General features: G+C 43.4%; 1 protein-coding gene across 8 annotated transcripts in view; it reads right to left on the reverse strand.

Annotated features, from left to right (window-relative positions):
- DCAF6 (DDB1 and CUL4 associated factor 6) overlaps positions 1 to 22,189 on the reverse strand; it is a 618,531-nt gene that overhangs the window by 350,805 nt on the left and 245,537 nt on the right. For 3 of the 8 annotated variants that reach the window (XM_077295470.1, XM_077295468.1, XM_077295467.1), the window contains exon 12: positions 5,164 to 5,220. The exons of the other annotated variants lie outside the window; for them this stretch is intronic. In XM_077295470.1, the coding sequence (XP_077151585.1) occupies positions 5,164 to 5,220 (57 nt within the window). The remainder of the gene's footprint in view (positions 1 to 5,163; positions 5,221 to 22,189) is intronic. 8 annotated transcript variants of the gene reach the window in all.

Below are 22,189 nucleotides of genomic sequence, written 5' to 3' on the forward strand. Positions count from 1 at the left end.
CTTTTATTGACAAACACATCAAGCTTATACAAAGACTCAATGAGTACATGGTTGGCCCTTATTTTTCAAGACTCCTGCAATTCTCCTTGGCATGCTGGAGAACCCATTCTTTTCTGATCAGTGCTTGGAGCTTATCATAATTTTTGTATTTTTATTTGTACACCCACTTTTTCAAGATTGACCACAGGTCCTAAATGGGATTGAGATCTGGGGAGATTACATTGACACATCATTCTAATATTTTTTTTTATTGTGCTTCAGAGAAAATAACTAACTATCCTAGCCCTCTGCAGTTCAATCTCTGTGCTTCCTGCAAATGTATTTTCTCTGATGAAGAAATCATATACCAAAAAAAGGTGTGAACAAACCAAAGTAACAAACAAAGTATGTTAAAATAATTTTTTTTATTGAGAATCAATTAAAAGTAATACCAAAAACACAAATTGTAAAAAGTATAAATCTATATCAAAGTTAGCCACAAGATGGCGCCGACAGCAATATTCCAAGAAGGTTATATGCATCAAAGTAAAATTGAAATGCAACCCACTCATAGAATGTGACAAAAACAAGGGTAAAAGGTATGTGACAAAAACAAGGGTAAAAGGTAATGATTCAAATAAGGTGTCAAGAAGTCAGGTAAGTAAGTCACAAGACAAAAGTGGGAGAGAAGAAGGCTCATTTAGCCAAAACGTACGTAGGGACTCCTGACGCCACAGTACTTCACTGGTAAATATTCTATTTGTGTTTTTGGAATTACTTTTAATTGATTCTCAATAAAAATATTCTTTTAACATACTTTGTTAGTTATTTTGGTTTGTTCACACCTTTTTCTGGTATATGATTTCTATTTTGTGGTGTAAAACCATTCTTTGTCCTTCATTTCCCACATTGGTGTTGCACTTACCGTACATATTACACATGATGCTTTGTTTTGCTTATATTTCTCTGATGAAGGAACCCTTCAGACTGTCTAGGACATCTAAAAAATTGATTGTTTGGAAAAGAACAGATGAACGCTACCATGAGTTGTGTGTCATGGCAAAGGAGATGGCTTAATCACAATTTTTCTCCCCAGATCTCAATACCATTTAGAACTGGTGGTCATTCCTCATATGATGAGTGGTCAATCAAAAACACAGAAATTGTGATAAACTCCAAGCATAATTAGGCAAGAATGAGTCGCCATCAGACAGGATTTAGTCCAGAAGCAGAAATCCAGCATGCTAGGGCAAATTGCAGAAGTCTTGAAAAATAGGAGTCAACACTGTAAATATTAAGTCTTTACATAAACTTGAAATATATTTCAATGAAAGTGTAAAAACTTATTAAATGCTTATACTTCTAATTCAGTAACCATAGAAACATCTGACTAAAAGATCTAAAAAGACAAATAGCAAAATTTGTGAAAACAAAAATTTGTGTTAATCTCCAAATTTTGGCCACGACAGTATACTTAACTATTAAATCCTCCACTGGCTCCGAAGCTCCATTACTCAAGTGGTCTCTGTTGATCTCTGCTTACTTCTTCCATCGATGATATGGGGTTCATTTGCACATGACATACCGTATTTTTCCGACTATAAAACGCACTTTAATCTCTTCCAACATTTTGGAGGAAAGTGGATGGGGCGTCTTATAGTTCTCATGTGCCTCACAGTGTGGCTGTGGATGGGGGGCAGCAGCAGCGGTGGAGCAGTGTGTCACAGAAGGCAGGAATTGCTGCTGCAGTTAACAAGTGTGCCCCCTGTTAAAGAACATGAATATTCACTGCTCCCCACAACCATAGTCCCTCCCTACTCTATGCACTCAAGCCAGCGCAGAGAGGTAGGAGGAACTTTGGGAGCTAAAAGCAGTAAATTTTCATTCTCTTTAATAGCGGGCGCACGTGATCGCCCAGCAGCAGCTGCAGAAAGCCGGCGGCTGCAGCTAACAGTGTGCCCACTATTAAACATAATGAATATTCACTGCACCCCACGCCCATAATCCCAAGAGTGGGAAACAGTGAATATTCTGGCACCTCGGCATGTGAGGGCGCATGGCAGTAACGTCTTGCGCTGCTTACATGCTGAAATCAGCTTTTGGCATAACAACAAAACACAGCACTGTGAGGGAGAGGAAGAAAGGCAAGTAGAATTGTTTACTTTTTCTGTGTGTGAGGTGATGGTAGTCATATATACCACATTGGGGGCATGTATACCGGGATGGAGATGATGGTGGCCATGAATACCGGGATGGGGATGATGGTGACCATATATACCAGCATGGGGATGATGGTGGCCATGTATACGGGGATGGGGATGATGGTGACTATATATACTGGGATAGGGGATGATGGTGACCATATATACCGGGATGGGGATGATGGTGGCCATGTATACCGGGATGGGGGATGATGGTGGCCATGTATACCGCGATGGAGATGATGGTGGCCATGAATACCGGGATGGGGGGATGATGGTGACTATATATACTGGGATGGGGGGATGATGGTGACCATATATACCGGGATGGGGGATGATGGTGGCCATGTATACCGGGATGGGGATGATGGTGGCCATGTATACCGGGATGGGGATGATGGTGGCCATGTATACCAAGACGGGGATGATGGTGGCCATGTATACCAAGATGAGGATGATGGTGGCCATGCATACCAAGACGGGGATGATGGTGGCCATGCATACCAAGACGGGGATGATGGTGGCCATGTATACCAAGATGGGGATAGTGGCCAATAATACCAGAATGGGAGTGGTGGCCAAAAATACCAGAATGGGGATGCTGGCCGCGTATACCAGGATGGGGATGGGAGGCCATGTATACCAGGATAGGGATAGGGGATGATGGTGACCATATATACCGGGATGGGGATGATGGTGGCCATGTATACCGGGATGGGGGATGATGGTGGCCATGTATACCGCGATGGAGATGATGGTGGCCATGAATACCGGGATGGGGGATGATGGTGACTATATATACTGGGATGGGGGGATGATGGTGACCATATATACCGGGATGGGGGATGATGGTGGCCATGTATACCGGGATGGGGATGATGGTGGCCATGTATACCGGGATGGGGATGATGGTGGCCATGTATACCTGGATGGGGATGATGGTGGCCATGTATACCAAGACGGGGATGATGGTGGCCATGTATACCAAGATGAGGATGATGGTGGCCATGCATACCAAGACGGGGATGATGGTGGCCATGCATACCAAGACGGGGATGATGGTGGCCATGTATACCAAGATGGGGATAGTCGCCAATAATACCAGAATGGGAGTGGTGGCCAAAAATACCAGAATGGGGATGCTGGCCGCGTATACCAGGATGGGGATGGGAGGCCATGTATACCAGGATAGGGATAGGGGGCCATGAATACCATGATGGGGATAGGGGGCCATGTATACCAGGATGGGGATGAGAGGACCATGTACACCAGGATGGTGATCTTGGCCATGTATACCAGGATGGGGATAAGGGAACCAAGTATACTAGGCTGGGGAAGGGGGGGGGGCATGTATACCATGATGGTGATAATGGCCATGTATACCAAGGATGGGGATGAGGGCCAAGGATGCCAAGACGGGGATGGTGGCCATGTATACTAGGACAGGGGGCCATGTATACTAAGATGGGGATGGGGGCAATGTATTCTAGGATGGGGAGCCATGTATACTAGGATGGGGATGGGGGAGCTATGTATACGAGGGTGGAGATAGGGGTGGGCACATATACCAGGATGGGGGCCAAGGATGCCATGATAGGGGCCATGAATACAAGGATGAGGACATATATACCAGGATGGGGGATATTAGTACAGAATTGGGTGATATTACTCCTATAATACTGTCAGCAGCAGATTCCCCTCCGTAACAGTGTGTCATGACCACATTTTTTGCTTCACTTTTTTTACCTACTCTAAAACCTAGGTGTGTTTTATGGTCCAGTGAGTCTTATAGTCCGAAAAATACGGTACATTCCAAAGCTGGCAATTTTCATCAGAACTCAAGTGTGCATTGACAGCATGATATAACTACAGAAGTAAAAAAAAGACCATCAAGACTAAAAGAGCAAGGAGCTGGAGTCACTGGATGACTAAATGAATAATCCTAGGTCACTTACGTTTAAACCATTTAGTTTCAAAACCATTTAGAAAAAACCCTTTCCTTGATTTGAGAATGTCAAACTGGCCAAGTTATGGTATAGTGGCTGTTCAGCTGAATAAAATGTGATTTCTATTTTTAAATTTCTCCTTTCCAATGTGGAGATATTAGCTTGCAAAACTTAGGTTATAATTTATGAGAAGCCCAACTGGACGCTACCAGAGATTTGTCTCTAAGAAAGCAACAACATACAGGGGGAAAAAAAAAGGACACGGCTGTAATGATAGCCTGATCTGATCACTGATCTCACTGCAAAGTGATTACAAGAATGGGAAGTAGAACAGAAAGGAGTGTGATTACTAACCAATCAATTTCATCTCAAAAGCAGTGACTAAGCAAAGGGGATATAGTAAAGGTGACAGCACTGTGAAAGGAGAGCTGAAGCAGTGTTTGTAATGAGACAGAACTCAGCTCTGCTGTACTGCCCCTCCCCATACACTGAGTTACACTGAGTGCTGTGAGATGAAAGCTAAAGAAGTGGTTGTAATCAAACTCGTATCTGCTCCATTTTCAGAACTTATAATCACTCGGCGGTGAAATCAGGGCGATCAGACTATCTGCCATTATTTGTCTGAAATAGGAAAAAGCCTTTTCTAAGCTATTGTGTGGGCATTTTTTTGGCCCCTGCAAGTTGCTGCTAACTTATGATTGGTCAATATCATACTGGGGAAGAAATGAATGCCCCCAAAGAAGAATAGCTCGTAAAGATAAGTTTGGCTGTTCATGAATTATAACCTAAACTTTATAAGTAAATATCTCCAAACAGAAGAGAAACTTAAATAAATAAAATAGAAAATAGGGTACTATGTTTTATTCTGTTTCACAGCCACTATAACATAACCAGGTGAAAGGTCTCCTTTAAGACAGAGCTCAATTCTCTAAAATATTCAGTAAAATAAGTTATTGTACAGCAGCCATCTATAAACTAATGCAGCACTCAGATAAAACCCACACTTATACAATACTGCAAGTTTTGTAGCCACGCACCCCGTCCTTCATCAAGTGACATGGATCCAAGGTTTTTGCTAATCATAGAAGTAGAATCTGAAACAAGAATTACATTTCAGGCCGCTTTAGAACACAGTTAAAAAAAATTGCATTGAAAAAGGCCTTTTCTTATGCAGATTTTTTAAACAGGGTCATAAAATACGACTTCTCAAACACTGCATTTCTATGCTCTTATCTTACTACAGTCCCTGCTTGGAATAAGTTTTCTTGTGGAGTTTGTCATTTGGTGCAATTTTAAAACATGCAACTGTCTAAACGATTTGAAACTTTTAGGGCTAAAAAGTCAGAAAAAAATTACTAAAGGAAAAAAGAGGGGGCCCTTTTAAATTTTGTGACAATCCATGAACTGCATGAGCCTTTTTAAAGAATTCGGTGCAAAAAAGCATTAGCAAATAGAACACAAAAAAAGAAAATTGACCTCAATAACATGCGTGGGAAATCAGGGTCCATTTTGTCTTCTCAGTCCCCATTTTATGCTGCAAATCTATCACACAGAGCTTTTACACAGAAACTGTCCCCCTACACATTCCAAGTTGATGATCCACAGTGTCGAATGCCGCTGAGAGATCCAGGAGAATTAGCATGGAGTAGTGACCATTAGATTTAGCTGTTAGTAGGTCATTAGAGACTTTAGTGAGGACAGTTTCAGTAGAGTGTAAAGAGCGGAAACCAGATTGAAGAGGGTCGAGAAGAGAGTTATCTGAGAGTTAGTGGGTAAGACGGGAGTGGACCAGGCGTTCGAGGAGTTTGGAGATGAAGGGAAGATTAGAGACAGGTCTATAATTAGTGGCACAATTTTGGTCGAGGGAGGGTTTTTTAAGTAATGGATGTATGATGGCATGCTTAAATGAGGATGGAAAAATACCGGAAGTGGGAGAAAGGTTGAATATTTTTGTTAGGTGAGAGGTGACAGCCGGGGAAAGGGACTGGAAGAGATGTGCTTTGCACTGACAGTGCCATTAACAGCACAGTGGCATGAGGGCACATCATTCTACGCATCCACTTGATGCAATTGTAGGGTGCTGAAGAGTTGCTATGAGAACCGAGATTCTGTTGAAGACCTCCGTATCTACCATTAAGGAGCCTATGGCAGGGCTGCAAAAGAGGCAATGATTTTTACTTAATGCAGCAATACTGTACTAATGCTATGTTTAGTACAAATGATCAAACGATTACAGGTTCAAGTCTCCTAAGAAGACTAATAAATATATTAAAAGGAAAAAAAAAGTTTACAAAAAAAAAAATATAAAAATCATCCTTTTCCCCATAAAAAATAAAATAAAAAATACACATGTTCCATCGCCATGTGCATGATAGTTTAATCAAAATATAATAATTTTACTCAGTAAAAATTTAAAAAAATTGTAGTTTCCTGGTTCCTACAAAAAAATTCTTTTAGTGATCAAAATGTCCTATCTACTCTGAAATAGTAACAATAAAAGATTTTTTTCCCCGCATTTTCCACTACAGTATTTGTTAAAATGAAAGGTTTCATTCAAAAGAAAAAATGTGTTCTGCAAAAAACAAGGCCTAATGCATCTATGTGAACAGAAAAATAAAAAAGTTATGGCTTTTTTAAGAAGGGGAGGAAAAAAACAAAAATGCAAAAATAAAATCATGTTATGTAGTCCAATCTGGAACAAATAAAAACATCAAATGTTTCCGCAAAAAAACAAGACCTCACACAGATCGTTCAGCAGAAAAATAAAAAAGTTATAGCTCCCAGGATATGGCAATGCAATAATAAATACTTTTTTTTGTAAAAAGTTGTTTTAGAATGCAAAAAAGGCAAATTATGAAAATAATTTATATCCCTGGTGTCACAGGGTCCTTCTCCGATATCACACAATCAACAGAGCGACAGATGAGTGAAAAGATCCAAAAACCTTTACTTAGGCAAAAATACGAAAGGTCCATATATCATCCACCACACATAGAATAAAATAGTCCAGAACCCGAGTGCAGTTCAGTTACAGAATAAAAGTCCAACAATCCAGCACAGAGGATAACAGTCCATATTCCATTCTTTCTCTCTCTGACGTGCGGTCTTCATATCATGGTTCCACACAGGATCTGATCTGTGTCTCACCTCCCTGATATTTACAAGTCTCCCTCCTCATTCACAGGTCAGGAGGGGGAAGGTCTCAGGGGCTCATTGTTTCAACAAGCTAGGTCAACATGTCATTAGCATATTAGCAAACAACATTATTCACTGACCCTGTAGAGAGATAACAATACAGAACTGTGGGGAGAATATCAGATGGCAAATAACTCATCCTACAAGAGAACCCCATGAAAATAAGTAAAATAGAAATATACACAAAAATGATACCCACATAGCATATCACCCCATCACAACTTCTCCCCCCTCATAATAAGTGAGCATGCCATTAGGTCTACACAGACCTCTGGCCTGCTCACTTTAGTCCACATTGCTCAGTAGTTTATACTTCCTTGTACAGTGGCAGGGGTTGCAATAATCATGAGCACTTGTCCATAAATTTCTGGGTCCTGGCTTTATGGTCATACCAGGCTTCTTGACTGGACTGGGCCATTCAGTGATGTTCATTAGCCAAGATAGCTAGCTGAGTGAGACAGTCTCTGAACTCTAGAACATAGGGAATGATGAGCGTTCCGGTGTCTGCGATATCTTCCCCCAATTGTTCTTTTAGAAGAGTGAGAGGCCCACGGACTTTCTGCTCCCACAAAATGACTTTGTAACTCCCCAATGTCATTTCCAAGGAGGATATCGGCAGGAAGTCCTCCCATAACTCCAATCCAACAGTTTTTCTCCAAAACTATAATCCAAATGTTCCAAAGCTCGCTGTATATATATTTGCAGACACCCCCCGCCAGGACAATGGGAATTCCTGGGCCCTGGTGAATTGCCTCGGGTCGAACCACACGGGGGTCAGCGATAGTCAGAAATGCCCCTGTGTCTCTAAATCCTGACACTTTGTATCCATCAATTAAGACATCCTGCAGGTGGCAATGCCGTTGCTCTGTATTTCTGATGGACAAAGGCCGGAGTCCGTACACTCCAGGGTGGGGTATCTATGGTGCTGTGGTCGGTGGTCCACTCTAGTGGGGGAGGTGGTAGCTCTTCCTCAGGCAGGATGGAGTGCACAAGATGCACTGGACGAGGTTGGGCTGTGTGGGGCTCCCTCCGAATCCTTGAGGGACAGCCAAACTGCAAATGTCCAGGTTGCCCACACCCGTAACATCTCCTCTCTGTGATACCTCCAGGTCGTGGTCAGAACTGTTGGGGCCCAGGATTGTGAGCTGTGACTGTCATCGGCCTGCGGCTGGGTGGAGGGGCAGATATAATCGGAGGGAGATGGGGCGCGGGAGAAGGCCACGGTTCATTGTCCAGAAGCCTCCTCCATTGAGGTCGGATAGTAAGGGCTTCATCGGCCAGGGCTGCAGCTCTATCCACGGTGCACGGCGTGCGTTCCCAGACCCATTCCCGTACCTCTGCAGGGCACTTGGCAAGAAATTGTTCTATTAGGAACGACTGTATAACATCTTCCACAGTAAAGGCGTTTTCTGCTTCCAGCCATCTCCGACATGCCTGGGACATCTTATGTGAATACATCCTAAACCAGGGGTGTCAAACTGCATTCCTCGACGGCCGCAAACAGGTCATGTTTTCAGGATTTCCTTAGCATTCCACAAGGTGCTGGAATCATTCTGTGCAGGTGATTAAATTATCACGTGTGCAATACAAGGAAATCCTGAAAACATGACCTGTTTGCGGCCCTCGAGGAATGCAGTTTGACACCTCTGTCCTAAACGATCCCCCCGTAGCGCATGGGAGGTCTCGGAACTTGGCCCTATATGAGTCTGGGGTGATAGCATGATAATCCAGGAGAGTCTGCATTTCAATGTTATAATCCCGATTCTGCTGTGAGTCAATGGTTCGGTAAGCCTCCGCCAGGCTACCGTTCAGGAGTCCCACTAACAAACGCATCCAGCCAGAGTGGGGCACCTCCGTCACAGCACACTGCTGCTCAAAGTCCTTGAAGAACCCCTCCACATCTCCGGAAGCCTCATCAAATGGCTTAAACTCTGTCGGGGTGATCCGTACAGGCTCTCGGATCATTGGGTTTACATTCCACATTGCATTACTCCCTCTTTCAAGCTCCATTGCTTCTTGTCTCCGCTGTGCCCGGCGGGCAGCCTCCTCCTTGTACTGATTGTGATCCTTCAGGCTTTATAGTCATAGGTATTGACCACCTCATCACAACTTTACGTGGTGGTAATCTTAGCCGCCACCTTGCACAAAAAGAATCACGTTGGATCTGGCGGCTCAAAACCTTACAACCTCAGGGACTTAATGAGACTCTTAGTTTCTCTTCATTCCTCTGAATCATCAGTCCATGTTTTTTAATTGGCTTTTAATTTTTGTTTGTTTATGTTGTTTTTATAATTGTGTCTACCTTTCTCTAGTTTCCCTTTTATGTGATGCCGCAATCTTCATGTTGGGTCCAGGAAATAATATCTTCTAGTGTGAGAAGTCATCCACCATAGCGGAGGGAGTGCCCTATATGCAGTTGTTCTAATATTCACCTATTCATATATGCACATTGTATATTATTGTTCACTATTATGTAAATATATATGTTTATGTTTTTTACTTATATATGTTTGTATTTACATACATTTTATGCCGGTCTTATCTTTATCTATGTGGTAGTGTTAATATGTCTTATTCACTTTGGATCATACGTACTATATTATATTGCTGCTATTTCACTCAATTTACTTTTTATATTCATGTCACTGGCTTTTGTAATATTAGCAATTATGTCACATTATTGTTTCTCCCCCCGTTTTTTGGTCTCTCCATTTTTTGTAGCGCCTGCACACTGTCTTTTTCGTTGCTAGGCAGAGGTGTTTGCGCCTTTGAGAGCTGTGTATGCGGGGATTCCACTTCCCGGCTCACGCCTTACCGGTGGGCGTGACCTGGCTAGTGCCCGGCATCCTCCTCTCTCGGCGTTTACACCGTTGTCTGGGTGACGACTCGCGCAGTCGGCTTACCGCAGTCCGGATGTCATTTACTGCGCATGCACGGCTGGTTGGCATCTTGTTCTGTAATCCGGGACCTGATTGGTCTCTTTTTTTATTCCGCCGTGTTATATTGCGCTATTGTATGCGCAGGCGTCGGCCCGTACAAAGTGCGGCATCTCTATACAAGGGGCGATTTGATTGGTTGATACTACCTTTAAATATCCCATATGTTAATATCACGCCATACCCCCGGAAGAAGGCATTGCGCCGAAACGCGCGTTGGGGCTCGTGGCAGTGTGGTTCCCCCTTCAGGTATTATGACTAATTGTTCATTTATTACTTTTCTATTGGTCCTGTAGTGCATGTTCTGGTGATATATATCTTTGCACTTATGCTCTTGAATTACTCACATACTCATGTACTTTCAGAGGCTGATTTATTCTGTATGTGCAGTATTATACAGCGCACTTGATACGTTTTGTACGTAACATCAGTCTTTGATATGTAACTTACCTGTCGGGACCTACACTGCCACGGTTTGGTGATCATTGTCTTATCTTGTATTCCCTTTTTTTGATACTATTTTGATGTTCCTTTTTAATGTTAACTTAATAAAGAGTTATTGTATTCTTATTTGGTTCTTGTAGTGCTTCCCTTTCTTTTTTGGTTTCTATGGTTACTTTCTGTTGCATTGAACCGTTCATGTATATCTGTGCACCCTCGGTATTGGTGTGTTAGTGGTGCATGTATGGTCTGGCTTATATGTTTTGTCTCCTCCTTGTACTCCTGAGAGACGCCTGGGCCCAGAACCGCCATCTCTTCTTCGTACCACACCACACACTGGCTTTTTGTGGTGGGGGGTCCTTGTCTCCAGTGCTCGTCCTTCAGACATATGGGAGGAGGTGGCCGGGCTGGCACCCACCAGAAGGTCAATTAAGGCCTCTTTAGTCAGTCCCTGGTAGTTCAAGCCCAGATCTCTAACTCTCCCCTGTAAACTGCATACAGTCCAATTTCTGTACTCACTGTGGGTGGTTCTCCATTAGGTTACCTCTGTTGATCCCACCGCTGCCACCAGTTGTCACAGGGTCCTTCTCCGGTATCACACAATCAACAGAGTGACAGATGAGTGAAAAGATCCAAGAACCTTTATTTAGGCAAAAATACGAAAGGTCCATATATCATCCACCACACAAAGAATAAAATAGTCCAGAACCCGAATGCAGTTCAGTTACAGAATAAAAGTCCAACAATCCAGCACAGGGGATAACAGTCCATATTCCATTCTTTCTCTCTCTGATGTGCTGTCTTCACATTATGGTTCCACACAGGATCTAATCTGTGTCTCACCTCCCTGATATTTACAAGTCTCCCTCCTCATTCACAGGTCAGGAGGGGGAAGGTCTCAGGGGCTCATTGTTTCAACAAGCTAGGTCAACAGGTCATTAGCATATTAGCAAACATTATTCACTGACCCTGTGGAGAGATAACAATACAGAACTGTGGGGAGAATATCAGATGGCAAATAACTCATCCTACAAGAGAACCCCATGAAAATAAGTAAAATAGAACTATACACAAAAATGATACCCACATAGCATATCACACCATCACAACCTGGTGTCGCTGACATTGTACTGACCTGAAGAATAAAGTCGTTATATCACGTTTACTGCAGAGTGAACAGAACAAAATGGTGTAAAAAATAAAGACAGTTCTTGACTTGTTCTTTGTTTTTTGTTTAAATTGGAATAAAATCTAGTAAAAAATATTATGCACCATCATCTGGAACCAATAAAAACATCCTATCATCCAAAAAAAGCCTCTACTAAGATCTGTTGTCTGTAAACAGAAAAATAGAGATTGTCCATGTTCCAAATAGTTCAGAGGTGTTGGAAAAGCAACATGGCTCCCAAAAAACAATGCAGTAAAATTCAAGCATCGGAAAGCCAAATGGTCCCTTCTTCTGAGCTCCGCAGCGTTCCCAAACCACACTTAATGTCAACATGTATGGCACTGCTGCAGAAAAGAGAACACACTAGATGAATACCTTGAAGAGTGTAGTTTCCAAAATGAAGTACCGTAATATGTGTGGGTAGTACTCTTCTGGCAGTACAAGGGCTCTGCAAAAACAGCATGGTGTCCACAAACAATACGGGCAAAATACGGGCAAAGTCTGCTTCCCAAAACAGCACTCTTCTTTTGGAGCTGTACTTGAATGGTTGATTTTCTCAACATATGGGGCTTCACAGTACTCAGAAGAAATAGCACAACAAATTCGGAAGGTCCACTTTCTGTTGTTACCCTAATGAAAATGAAAACTTTGGGGATAAAGCAACATTTTCCTGGAAAAAAAAAAATATATATAATTCTTAATTTTCACAATCCAGTGTTTTAAAATTTTGTGAAGCAGCTGTGGGGTCAAGATGCTCATCACAACTCTAGATAAATTCATTTAAGGGTGTAGTTTACAAAATGAGGTCACTTGTGGGGGGTATCCACTGTTTAGATACATCAGGGGCTCTGCAAATGCAGCACGGCGTCCGCTCTCTATTCCAGCCAATTTTGCTCTCCAAAAGTCAAATGGTGCTCCTTCCATTCAGAGCAATGCCATTCGCCAAACTGTAATTTTACTCCATTATAAAATTCTGTGAAGCACCTGTGGATTCAAGGTGCTCACCACACATCTAGATAAATTCCTAATTTCATGGTTGTGGAAACTGTAAATGTCTTGTGAAAGGCGATTTGGTATTGCATCCGATAATGGTTGATCCATGTACGATTTTAATACATTGATAATCCATTAAAATCAACAGACCAATCAGTATCCTCCAATAGAAAAGCAGTTTTATCATGCAAGGTTTTCAATTGGAGAAAGTTGACGGACTGATCTGGTCACATGCTCCTAAGGCTTCTTTCACACTTCCATCTTCTGCTGTGCGTCTTTGTGCAGTAAAATGACGTATCGACGGACGTCACGACAATAGTGAAAAATGAGAGAGAGAAAATTTCCGGGAATCATAAGGAGAGAGAGAGAGATCTGAAAATCCTTCCGGGCATGCTCAGAGGGGAAAAAATGATACGTCGCTGGATTCCTGTGTGTGACGGTCAGCAACGGATCCTGCGTCCATAGGCTTCCATTATAGCCGACGGCAGACAGCGTAGGACCCAACACTGACCGATTTTCCTCTGACCGTTTTCTCCGCATGACGGACCGCTATTTTCCGACCGATCCAGTGCACGACGGATGAAACGGATGACCATCCGTCACAATCCGTCGCTATTATAAGTCTATGGGAAAATGCAGGATCCTGCAAATTTTTTTGCAGGATCCTGCATTCTCAAAAAACGACGGATTGTGACGGGAGCTGAAAGACGGAAGTGTGAAAGAGGCCTAAAACAGCAGCCCTTCTTATGGGACAGCTGCAGTAACAAGAGCAGGAGGAGAACCTGTCATACCTATATAATAAGTGCCACAAAATCATGTCCCCGATACACCTGATAAAATAAAGATAATGTGGCCAACCCAGTATCTCATTCTGCAGCCAGCCAAAGACAGTCTAATACAGCAGCTACAGTAAGCAAATACAGTTAAATAGGTTGAAAAAAAAGACCTAAGTCCATCAAGTTCAACTTTTCTCCACCATCTGTAAATTTCGTCACTAATTTAACTATAACCCACAATGTTATGTGTATTGAGGAAATCATTTGCAGCTCTTTTTTAAAAGCAGTTACAGTGGGAAAAATATGTATTTGATCCCTTGCTGATTTTGTAAGTTTGCCCACTGACAAAGACATGAACAGTCTATAATTTTAAGGGTAGATTAATTTTAACATTGAGAGATAAATATCAAAAATAAAATCCAGAAAATCACATTGTATAAATTATATAAATTTATTTGCATTTTGCAGTGAGAAATAAGTATTTGATCCCTCTGGCAAACAAGACTTAATACTTGGTGGAAAAACGCTTGTTGGCAAGCACAGCAGTCAGACTTTTTTTTAGTTGATGATAAGGTTTGCGGAAATGTCAGGAGGAATTTTGGTCCACTCCGCTTTACAGATTATCTCTAAATCATTAAGATTTTGAGGCTGTCGCTTGGCAACTCGCGTCTTCAACTCCCTCCATAAGCGTTCTATGGGATTAAGGTCTGCAGACTGGCTAGGCCACTACATGACCTTAATGTGCTTCTTTTTGAGAAACTCCTTTGTTGCCTTGGCTGTAGCCTTCTTAGCGCTGGAGTCCTGGGTTCAAATCCCACCCAGGACAACATCTGCAAGGAGTTTGTATGTTCTCCCCGTGTTTGCGTGGGTTTCCTCCGGGTTCTCCAGTTTCCTCCCACATTCTAAAGACATACTGATAGGGAATTTTGATTGTAAGCCCCATCGGGGACAGCGATGATAATGTTTGCAAACTGTAAAGCCCTGCGGAATATGTTAGCGCTATATAAAAATAAAGATTATTATTATTATTTATTTTGGGTCATGTTCTGGCTGGAAGACCCAGCCATGACGCATTTTTAATGTCCTGGTGGAGGTTGTCACTCAGGATTTTATCGTAGGTGGCTCCATCCATTCTCCCACTGGTGCGGTGAAGTAGTCCTGTGCCCTTAGCAGAGAAACACCTCCAAAACATGTTTACACCTCCATGCTTGACAGTGGGGACGGTGTTATTTGGGTCATAGGCAGCATTCCTTTTAATCCAAACACAGCGAGTTGAGTTAATGTCAAAGAGCTCACCAACAAGAGAGGGGATCCGCCCCACAAGGACAGGGAACCTTTAAGATAAAAAAGGCGGCTCCTCTCTCCGCATCAGTGGTTTACAGAGCTTGAGAGGACCTCCTGGTTAGTGTACACACACATATATACATTTATACAATTTCTTTGACTATATCAACTATTCTTAATTTCACTTTAAGTGGTAACTATATACAACGACCCACTAAACAAACGGTGAAAGCTTAGTAACGGGAGGGAAAATACGGGTGCTGTCATGGGGTTCGTAAAAACAAATTACCGGTAAGTAATATACGTGTTTTCCTAGCACCCATGACAGCACCAACGAGAGATTTACAGAGAATTACTCTATCAGGGAGGGACCACAGCTTGTAGAACCCTCTACCCAAAGGTCATATCAGAAGAAGCGGACAGATACAGTCTATAGTGACTATAGAAAGTGGAGGGTGATGACCACGTAGCTGCCTTACAGATTTGTTCGATAGGCACATCTGCCCAAGAAGTTGCCATCGCTCTTGTGGAGTGGGCTCTCCTATTGTCAGGGACCAGTTTTCCCCCACAAATATAGGCCGATTCATCCCCTTCCTAGAACCCTGGAAGGAAATAAACAAAGCCCTATCCTTCCTACAAGACTTTGTTGCCTGCAAATAGTGAAGAAGGCATCTCCAGACATCTAGAGTATGAAACTTCTTTTCCCTATCATTTTTTGGGTCAGGACAAAAGGAATGTAAGGAAATCTCTTGCGATCTATAGAATCTCAACACTACTTTGGGCAAATAGGCTGGATCAGGCTTCAGGACTACTCTATCATCCATTACCACCGTGAAGGGAGGATCTGCGGAAAGGGCCTGTATCTCTCCAATTCTACGTGCTGACGTAGGGCTATTAGGAGTATGGTCTTAAAAGTAATCAGTTTTATGGACGAATCTGCTAAAGGCTCAAATAGTGGTTCAGTCAAGGCATTTAGGACTAAGTTTAAGTCCCATGGAGGGACTCTGCCTATCGGGACCGGTCTGGATCTAGTGCAGGCCTTAATGAATCTAACCACCCACCGATTGCCCACTAAGTTGTAATTGTAAAGTGCCCCCAATGCTGACACCTGAACCTTTAGCGTGCTTAGCGACAGGCCCTGATCTCGCCCTCTCTGAAGAAATTCAAAAATCTCTTTCATAGGCACTTTCCCCTCCAGAGAGCACCTCGTAGATGACAAAAAAAATGTCCACGTCCTACCATAAATTTTTGCAATGACTGGTTTTCTACAAGCAAGCAAGGTGTAAATCAGACTGGCTGAGAATCCCTTACCCTCTTGCACCGACCTCTCAAGTTCCAGGCTGTTAAGTGCAGCCCGGTCACTTTAGGATGAAACACAGGATCTTGAACTAGAAGGTCCGGGATCTCCGGATCTCTTGGGCCAAAAGGGGGCTACAAGTATCACCCTCGCCCTGTCCTGCCTGATCTTCCACATGAGCCAACCTCCAATTTCGTGGCACCACCCTTTTTACAAGAGAGTCTAAGAATATGAGATACAGTGGTCTGGTAATTATTGAGCTCAATTCCCTCAGTATCCGAGGATGAATGCCATCTGGGCCAGGGGAATTTGTCAACGTTTAAATTGATCAGATGTAGGGTGTATTTCTTTTTGTGTTAAACTAGTTATCTCAGGGTGGTGAACTTTGATTTTTGCCTTGTTAAATGATCCCTGTAAGTCAGTTCATTGGTGAACACGGAAGAAAAGTGCCTGTTTAATAGCTCAGCCTTTTCTTTGTCCTCCATTATCTTGTTATTGTCATCTTTTAACCCCTTTACCCCCGAGGATGGTTTGCACTTTAATGACCAGGCCAATTTTTACAATTCGGACCACTGTCCCTTTATGAGGTAATAACTCTGGAACGCTTCAATGGATCCTGGTGGTTCTGTATTATATTTGTATCTGTATATTGTACTTCACAATAGTGGAAAAATTTGTTCGTTATGACTTGGAAATTTGGATAAAATTTTGCAATTTTCCAACTTTGAATTTTCATGCCCTTAAATCACAGCGATATGTCACACAAAAATTAAAACCATTCTAAAAACTGCACCCCTCAAGGTGCTCAAAACCACATTCAAAAAGTTTATTAACCCTTCAGGTGCTTCACAGGAATTTTTGGAATGTTTTGTTTTTTGTTTTTTTTTAACCCCTTCCTGACATCAGACGTACTATCCCGTCGAGGTGGGGTGAGCCCGTATGACCACCGACGGGATAGTACGTCATACGCGATCGGCCGCGCTCACGGGGGGAGCGCGGCCGATCGCGGCCGGGTGTCAGCTGCATATCGCAGCTGACATCCGGCACTATGTGCCAGGAGCGGTCACGGACCGCCCCCGGCACATTAACCCCCGGCACACCGCGATCAAACATGATCGCGGTGTACCGGCGGTATAGGGAAGCATCGCGCAGGGAGGGGGCTCCCTGCGGGCTTCCCTGAGACCCCCGGAGCAACGCGATGTGATCGTGTTGCTCCGAGGGTCTCCTACCTCCCTCCTCGCCGCAGGTCCCGGATCCAAGATGGCCGCGGCATCCGGGTCCTGCAGGGAGGGAGGTGGCTTACCGAGTGTCTGCTCAGAGCAGACACTTGGTAAGCCTGCAGCCCTGCACAGCAGATCGTCGATATGACAGAGTGCTGTGCACACTGTCAGATCAATGATCTGTAATGTCCCCCCCTGGGACAAAGTAAAAAAGTAAAAAAAAAATTCCCCACATGTGTGTAAAAAAAAAAAAATATATATATCCTAAATAAAGAAAAAAAAAATAAATATTTCCATAAATACATTTCTTTAGCTAAATAAAATAAAAAAAAACAATAAAAGTACACATATTTAGTATCGCCGCGTCCGTAACGACCCAACCTATAATACTGCCCCACTAGTTAACCCCTTCAGTAAACACCGTAAGAAAAAAAAAAACGAGGCAAAAAACAACGCTTTACTATCATACCGCCGAACAAAAAGTGGAATAACACGCGATCAAAAAGACGCATATAAATAACCATGGTACCGCTGAAAACGTCATCTTGTCCCGCAAAAAACGAGCCGCAATACAGCATCATCAGCATAAAAATAAAAAAGTTATAGTCCTGAGAATAAAGCGATACGAAAATAATTATTTTTTCTATAAAATAGTTTTTATCGTATAAAAGCGCCAAAACATAAAAAAATGATATAAATGAGATATCGCTGTAATCGTACTGACTTGACGAATAAAACTGCTTTATCAATTTTACCAAACGCGGAACGGTATAAACGCCTCCCCCAAAAGAAATTCATGAATAGCTGGTTTTTCATCACTCTGCCTCACAAAAATCGGAATAAAAAGCGATCACAAAATGCCACGTGTCCAAAAATTTTACCAATAAAAACGTCAACTCGTCCCGCAAAAAACAAGATCTCACATGACTCTGTGGACTCAAATATGGAAAAATTACAGCTCTCAAAATGTGGTAACGCAAAAAATATTTTTTGCAATGAAAAGCGTCTTTCAGTGTGTGACGGCTGCTGTCGTGGTTCTCAATGGCAAGAGAACGTAGTAAGGCATACAAAAAGGACTAGCTCTTGGAAGATGGGAACTCGAGCTGACTGTGAGCTAAACCTACCGCACAAATAACAGTGGCCGGGTAGCGTGCCTACGTTTTATCCCTAGACGCCCAGCGCCAGCCGGAGAACTGACTGACCCTAGCAGAGGAAAATACAGACCTGGCTTACCTCTAGAGAAATTTTCCCCAAAAGGCAGACAGTAGCCCCCACATATATTGTCGGTGATTTCAGAGGAAATTGACATACGAAGTATGAAGATAGGTTTAGCAAATTGAGGTCCGCTTACTAGATAGTAGGAAGACAGAAAAGGGAACTTCACAGTCAGCTGAAAACCCTTTCAAAACACCATCCAGAAATTACTTTAAGACTCTAATATCAACTCATGACACCAGAGTGGCAATTTCAGTTCACAAGAGCTTCCAGCCTCAGAAAATAACAATCACAGAGAACTGGAACAAAAATACAAAACAAACTTAGGACTACAAGTCCAACTTAGCTGATAGTAGTCTAGGAGCAGGAACATGCAACAGAATGGCTTCTGGTAACATTGTTGGCCGGCATAGAAATGACTGAGGAGCAAGGCTAAATAGACAACTCCCACATCCTGATGGAAACAGGTGAACAGAGGCGATGAAGCACACAAGTTCAGTACCACCAGTGACCACCGGGGGAGCCCAGAAACCAAATTCACAACAGGCTGCCAATCATAAAAATCCGCTAAAAAACCTGCTATAAAAGTAAATCAAACCCCCCTTCATCACCCCCTTAGTTTGGGAAAAATAAAAAAATTAAAAAATGTATTTATTTCCATTTTCCCATTAGGGTTAGGGTTAGGGCTAGAGTTAGGACTAGAGTTAGGGCTAGGGTTAGGGCAAGGGTTAGGACTAGGGTTAGGGCTAGGGCTAGGGTTGGGGCTAGGGTTGGGGCTAGGGTTGGGGCTAGGGTTGGGGCTAGGGTTGGGGTTAGGGCTAGGGTTAGGGTTGGGGCTAGGGTTAGGGTTAGAGTTGGGGCTAGGGTTAGGGCTAGGGTTAGGGCTAGTGTTACGGCTAGTGTTACGGCTAGTGATAGGGCTAGGGTTATTGCTAGGGTTAGGGTTGGGGCTAGGGTTGGGGCTACAGTTAGGGTTGGGGCTAAAGATAGGGTTAGGGTTTGGATTACATTTACGGTTGGGAATAGGGTTGGGTGTGTCTGGGTTAGAGGAGTGGTTAGGGTTACTGTTGGGATTAGGGTAAGGGGTGTGTTTGGATTAGGGTTTCAGTTATAATTGGGGTGTTTCCACTGTTTAGGCACATCAGGGGCTCTCCAAACGGGACATGGCATCCGATCTGAATTCCAGCCAATTCTGCGTTGAAAAAGGAAAACAGTGCTCCTTCCCTTCAGAGCTCTCCCGTGTGCCCAAACAGGGGTTTACCCCAACATATGGGGTATCAGCGTACTCAGGACAAATTGGACATCATCTTTTGGGGTCCAATTTCTCCTGCTACCCTTGGGAAAATACAAAACTGGGGGCCAAAAAATAAGTTTTGTGGGAAAAAAAAGATTTTTTATTTTCACGGCTCTGCGTTGTAAACTGTAGTGAAACACTTGGGGGTTCAAAGTTCTCACAACACATCTAGATAAGTTCCTTGGGGGGTCTAGTTTCCGATATGGGGTCACTTGTGGGGGGTTTGTACTGTTTGGGTACATCAGGGGCTCTGCAAATGCAACGTGACGCCTGCAGACCAATCCATTTAAGTCTGCATTCCAAATGGCGCTCCTTCCCTTCCGAGCTCTGTCATGCGCCCAAACAGTGGTTCCCCCCTACATATGGGGTATCAGCGTACTCAGGACAAATTGGACAACAACTTTTGGGGTCCAATTTATCCTGATACCCTTGTGAAAATACAAAACTGGGGGCTAAAAAATCATTTTTGTGAAAAAAAAAGAATTTTTATTTTCACGGCTCTGCGTTATAAACTGTAGTGAAACACTTGGGGGTTCAAAGCTCTCAAAACACATCTAGATAAGTTCCTTAGGGGGTCTACTTTCCAAAATGGTGTCACTTGTGGTGGGTTTTAATGTTTAGGCACATCAGGGGCTCTCCAAACGCAACATGGCATCCCATCTTAATTCCAGTCAATTTTGCATTGAAAAGTCAAATGGCGCTCCTTCCCTTCCGAGCTCTGCCCTGCGCCCAAACAATGGTTTACACCCACATATGGGGTATCAGCGTACTCATGACAAATTGCACAACAATTTTTGGGGTCCAATTTCTTCTCTTACCCTTGGGAAAATAAAAAATTGGGGGCGAAAAGATCATTTTTGTGAAAAAATATGATTTTTTACTTTTACGGCTCTGCATTATAAACTTCTGTGAAGCACTTGTTGGGTCAAAGTGCTCAACACACATCTAGATAAGTTCCTTAAGGGGTCTACATTCCAAAATGGTGTCACTTGTGGGGGTTTCAATGTTTAGGCACATCAGGGGCTCTCCAAATGCAACATGGCGTCCCATCTCAATTCCAGTCAATTTTGCATTGAAAAGTCAAATGGCGCTCCTTCCCTTCCGAGCTCTGCCCTGCACCCAAACAATGGTTTACACCCACATATGGGGTATCAGCGTACTCAGGACAAATTGTACAACAAATTTTGGGGTCTATTTTCTCCTGTTACCCTTGGTAAAATAAAACAAATTGGAGCTGAAATAAATTTTGTGTGAAAAAAAGTTAAATGTTCATTTTTATTTAAACATTCCAAAAATTCCTGTGAAACACCTAAAGGGTTAATAAACTTCTTGAAAGTGGTTTTGAGTACCTTGAGGGGTGCAGTTTTTAGAATGGTGTCACACTTGGGTATTTTCTATCATATAGACCAGAGGTCCCCAACCGCCGGTCCGCGGACCAGGACCGGGCCGTTGGGGTTTTTCAGCCGGTCCGCGGCGCCCCTGTTCAGCGGTCACGTGGGACCGCTCATTAGAGAAATGAATAGGCGGCTCCACCTCCCATAGGGGCGGAGCCGCATAATTCATTTCTCTAATCAGCGGTGCCGGTGACCGCTGACAGAGGAAGAGGCTGCGGCACCGAAGACCAGCTGTCCGGGGGAAGGAGCGGGACGCCGGGAGCAGGTAAGTATCGCATATTTACGTGTCCTCGTTCCACACGCCGGGCGCTGTCTCCATCTTCCCGGCGTCTCTCCGCACTGACTGCAGGCAGAGGGCGCGATGACGCATATAGTGTGCGCGCCGCCCTCTGCCTGATCAGTCAGTGCAGAGAGACGCCGGGAAGATGGCGCCGAGGAGCTGCAAGCAAGACAGGTGAGTATGTGTTTTATTATTTTTATTGCAGCAGCAGCAGCACAGCTATGGGGCAATAATGGACGGTGCAGAGCACTATATGGCACAGCTATGGGGCAATAATGGTGCAGAGCACTATATGGCACAGCTATGGGGCAATAATGGTGCAGAGCACTGTATGGCACAGCTATGGGGCAATGGTGCAGAGCACTATATGGCACAGCTATGGGGCAATAATGGTGCAGAGCACTGTATGGCACAGCTATGGGGCAATTATGAACGGTGCAGAGCACTGTATGGCACAGCTATGGGGCAATTATGAACGGTGCAGAGCACTGTATGGCACAGCTATGGGGCAATAATAAACGGTGCAGAGCACTGTATGGCACAGCTATGGGGCAATAATGGTGCAGAGCA

Source organism: Ranitomeya variabilis, chromosome 3 (genome assembly GCF_051348905.1).
Source record: "Ranitomeya variabilis isolate aRanVar5 chromosome 3, aRanVar5.hap1, whole genome shotgun sequence".
NCBI classification, from domain to species: Eukaryota; Metazoa; Chordata; class Amphibia; order Anura; family Dendrobatidae; genus Ranitomeya; species Ranitomeya variabilis.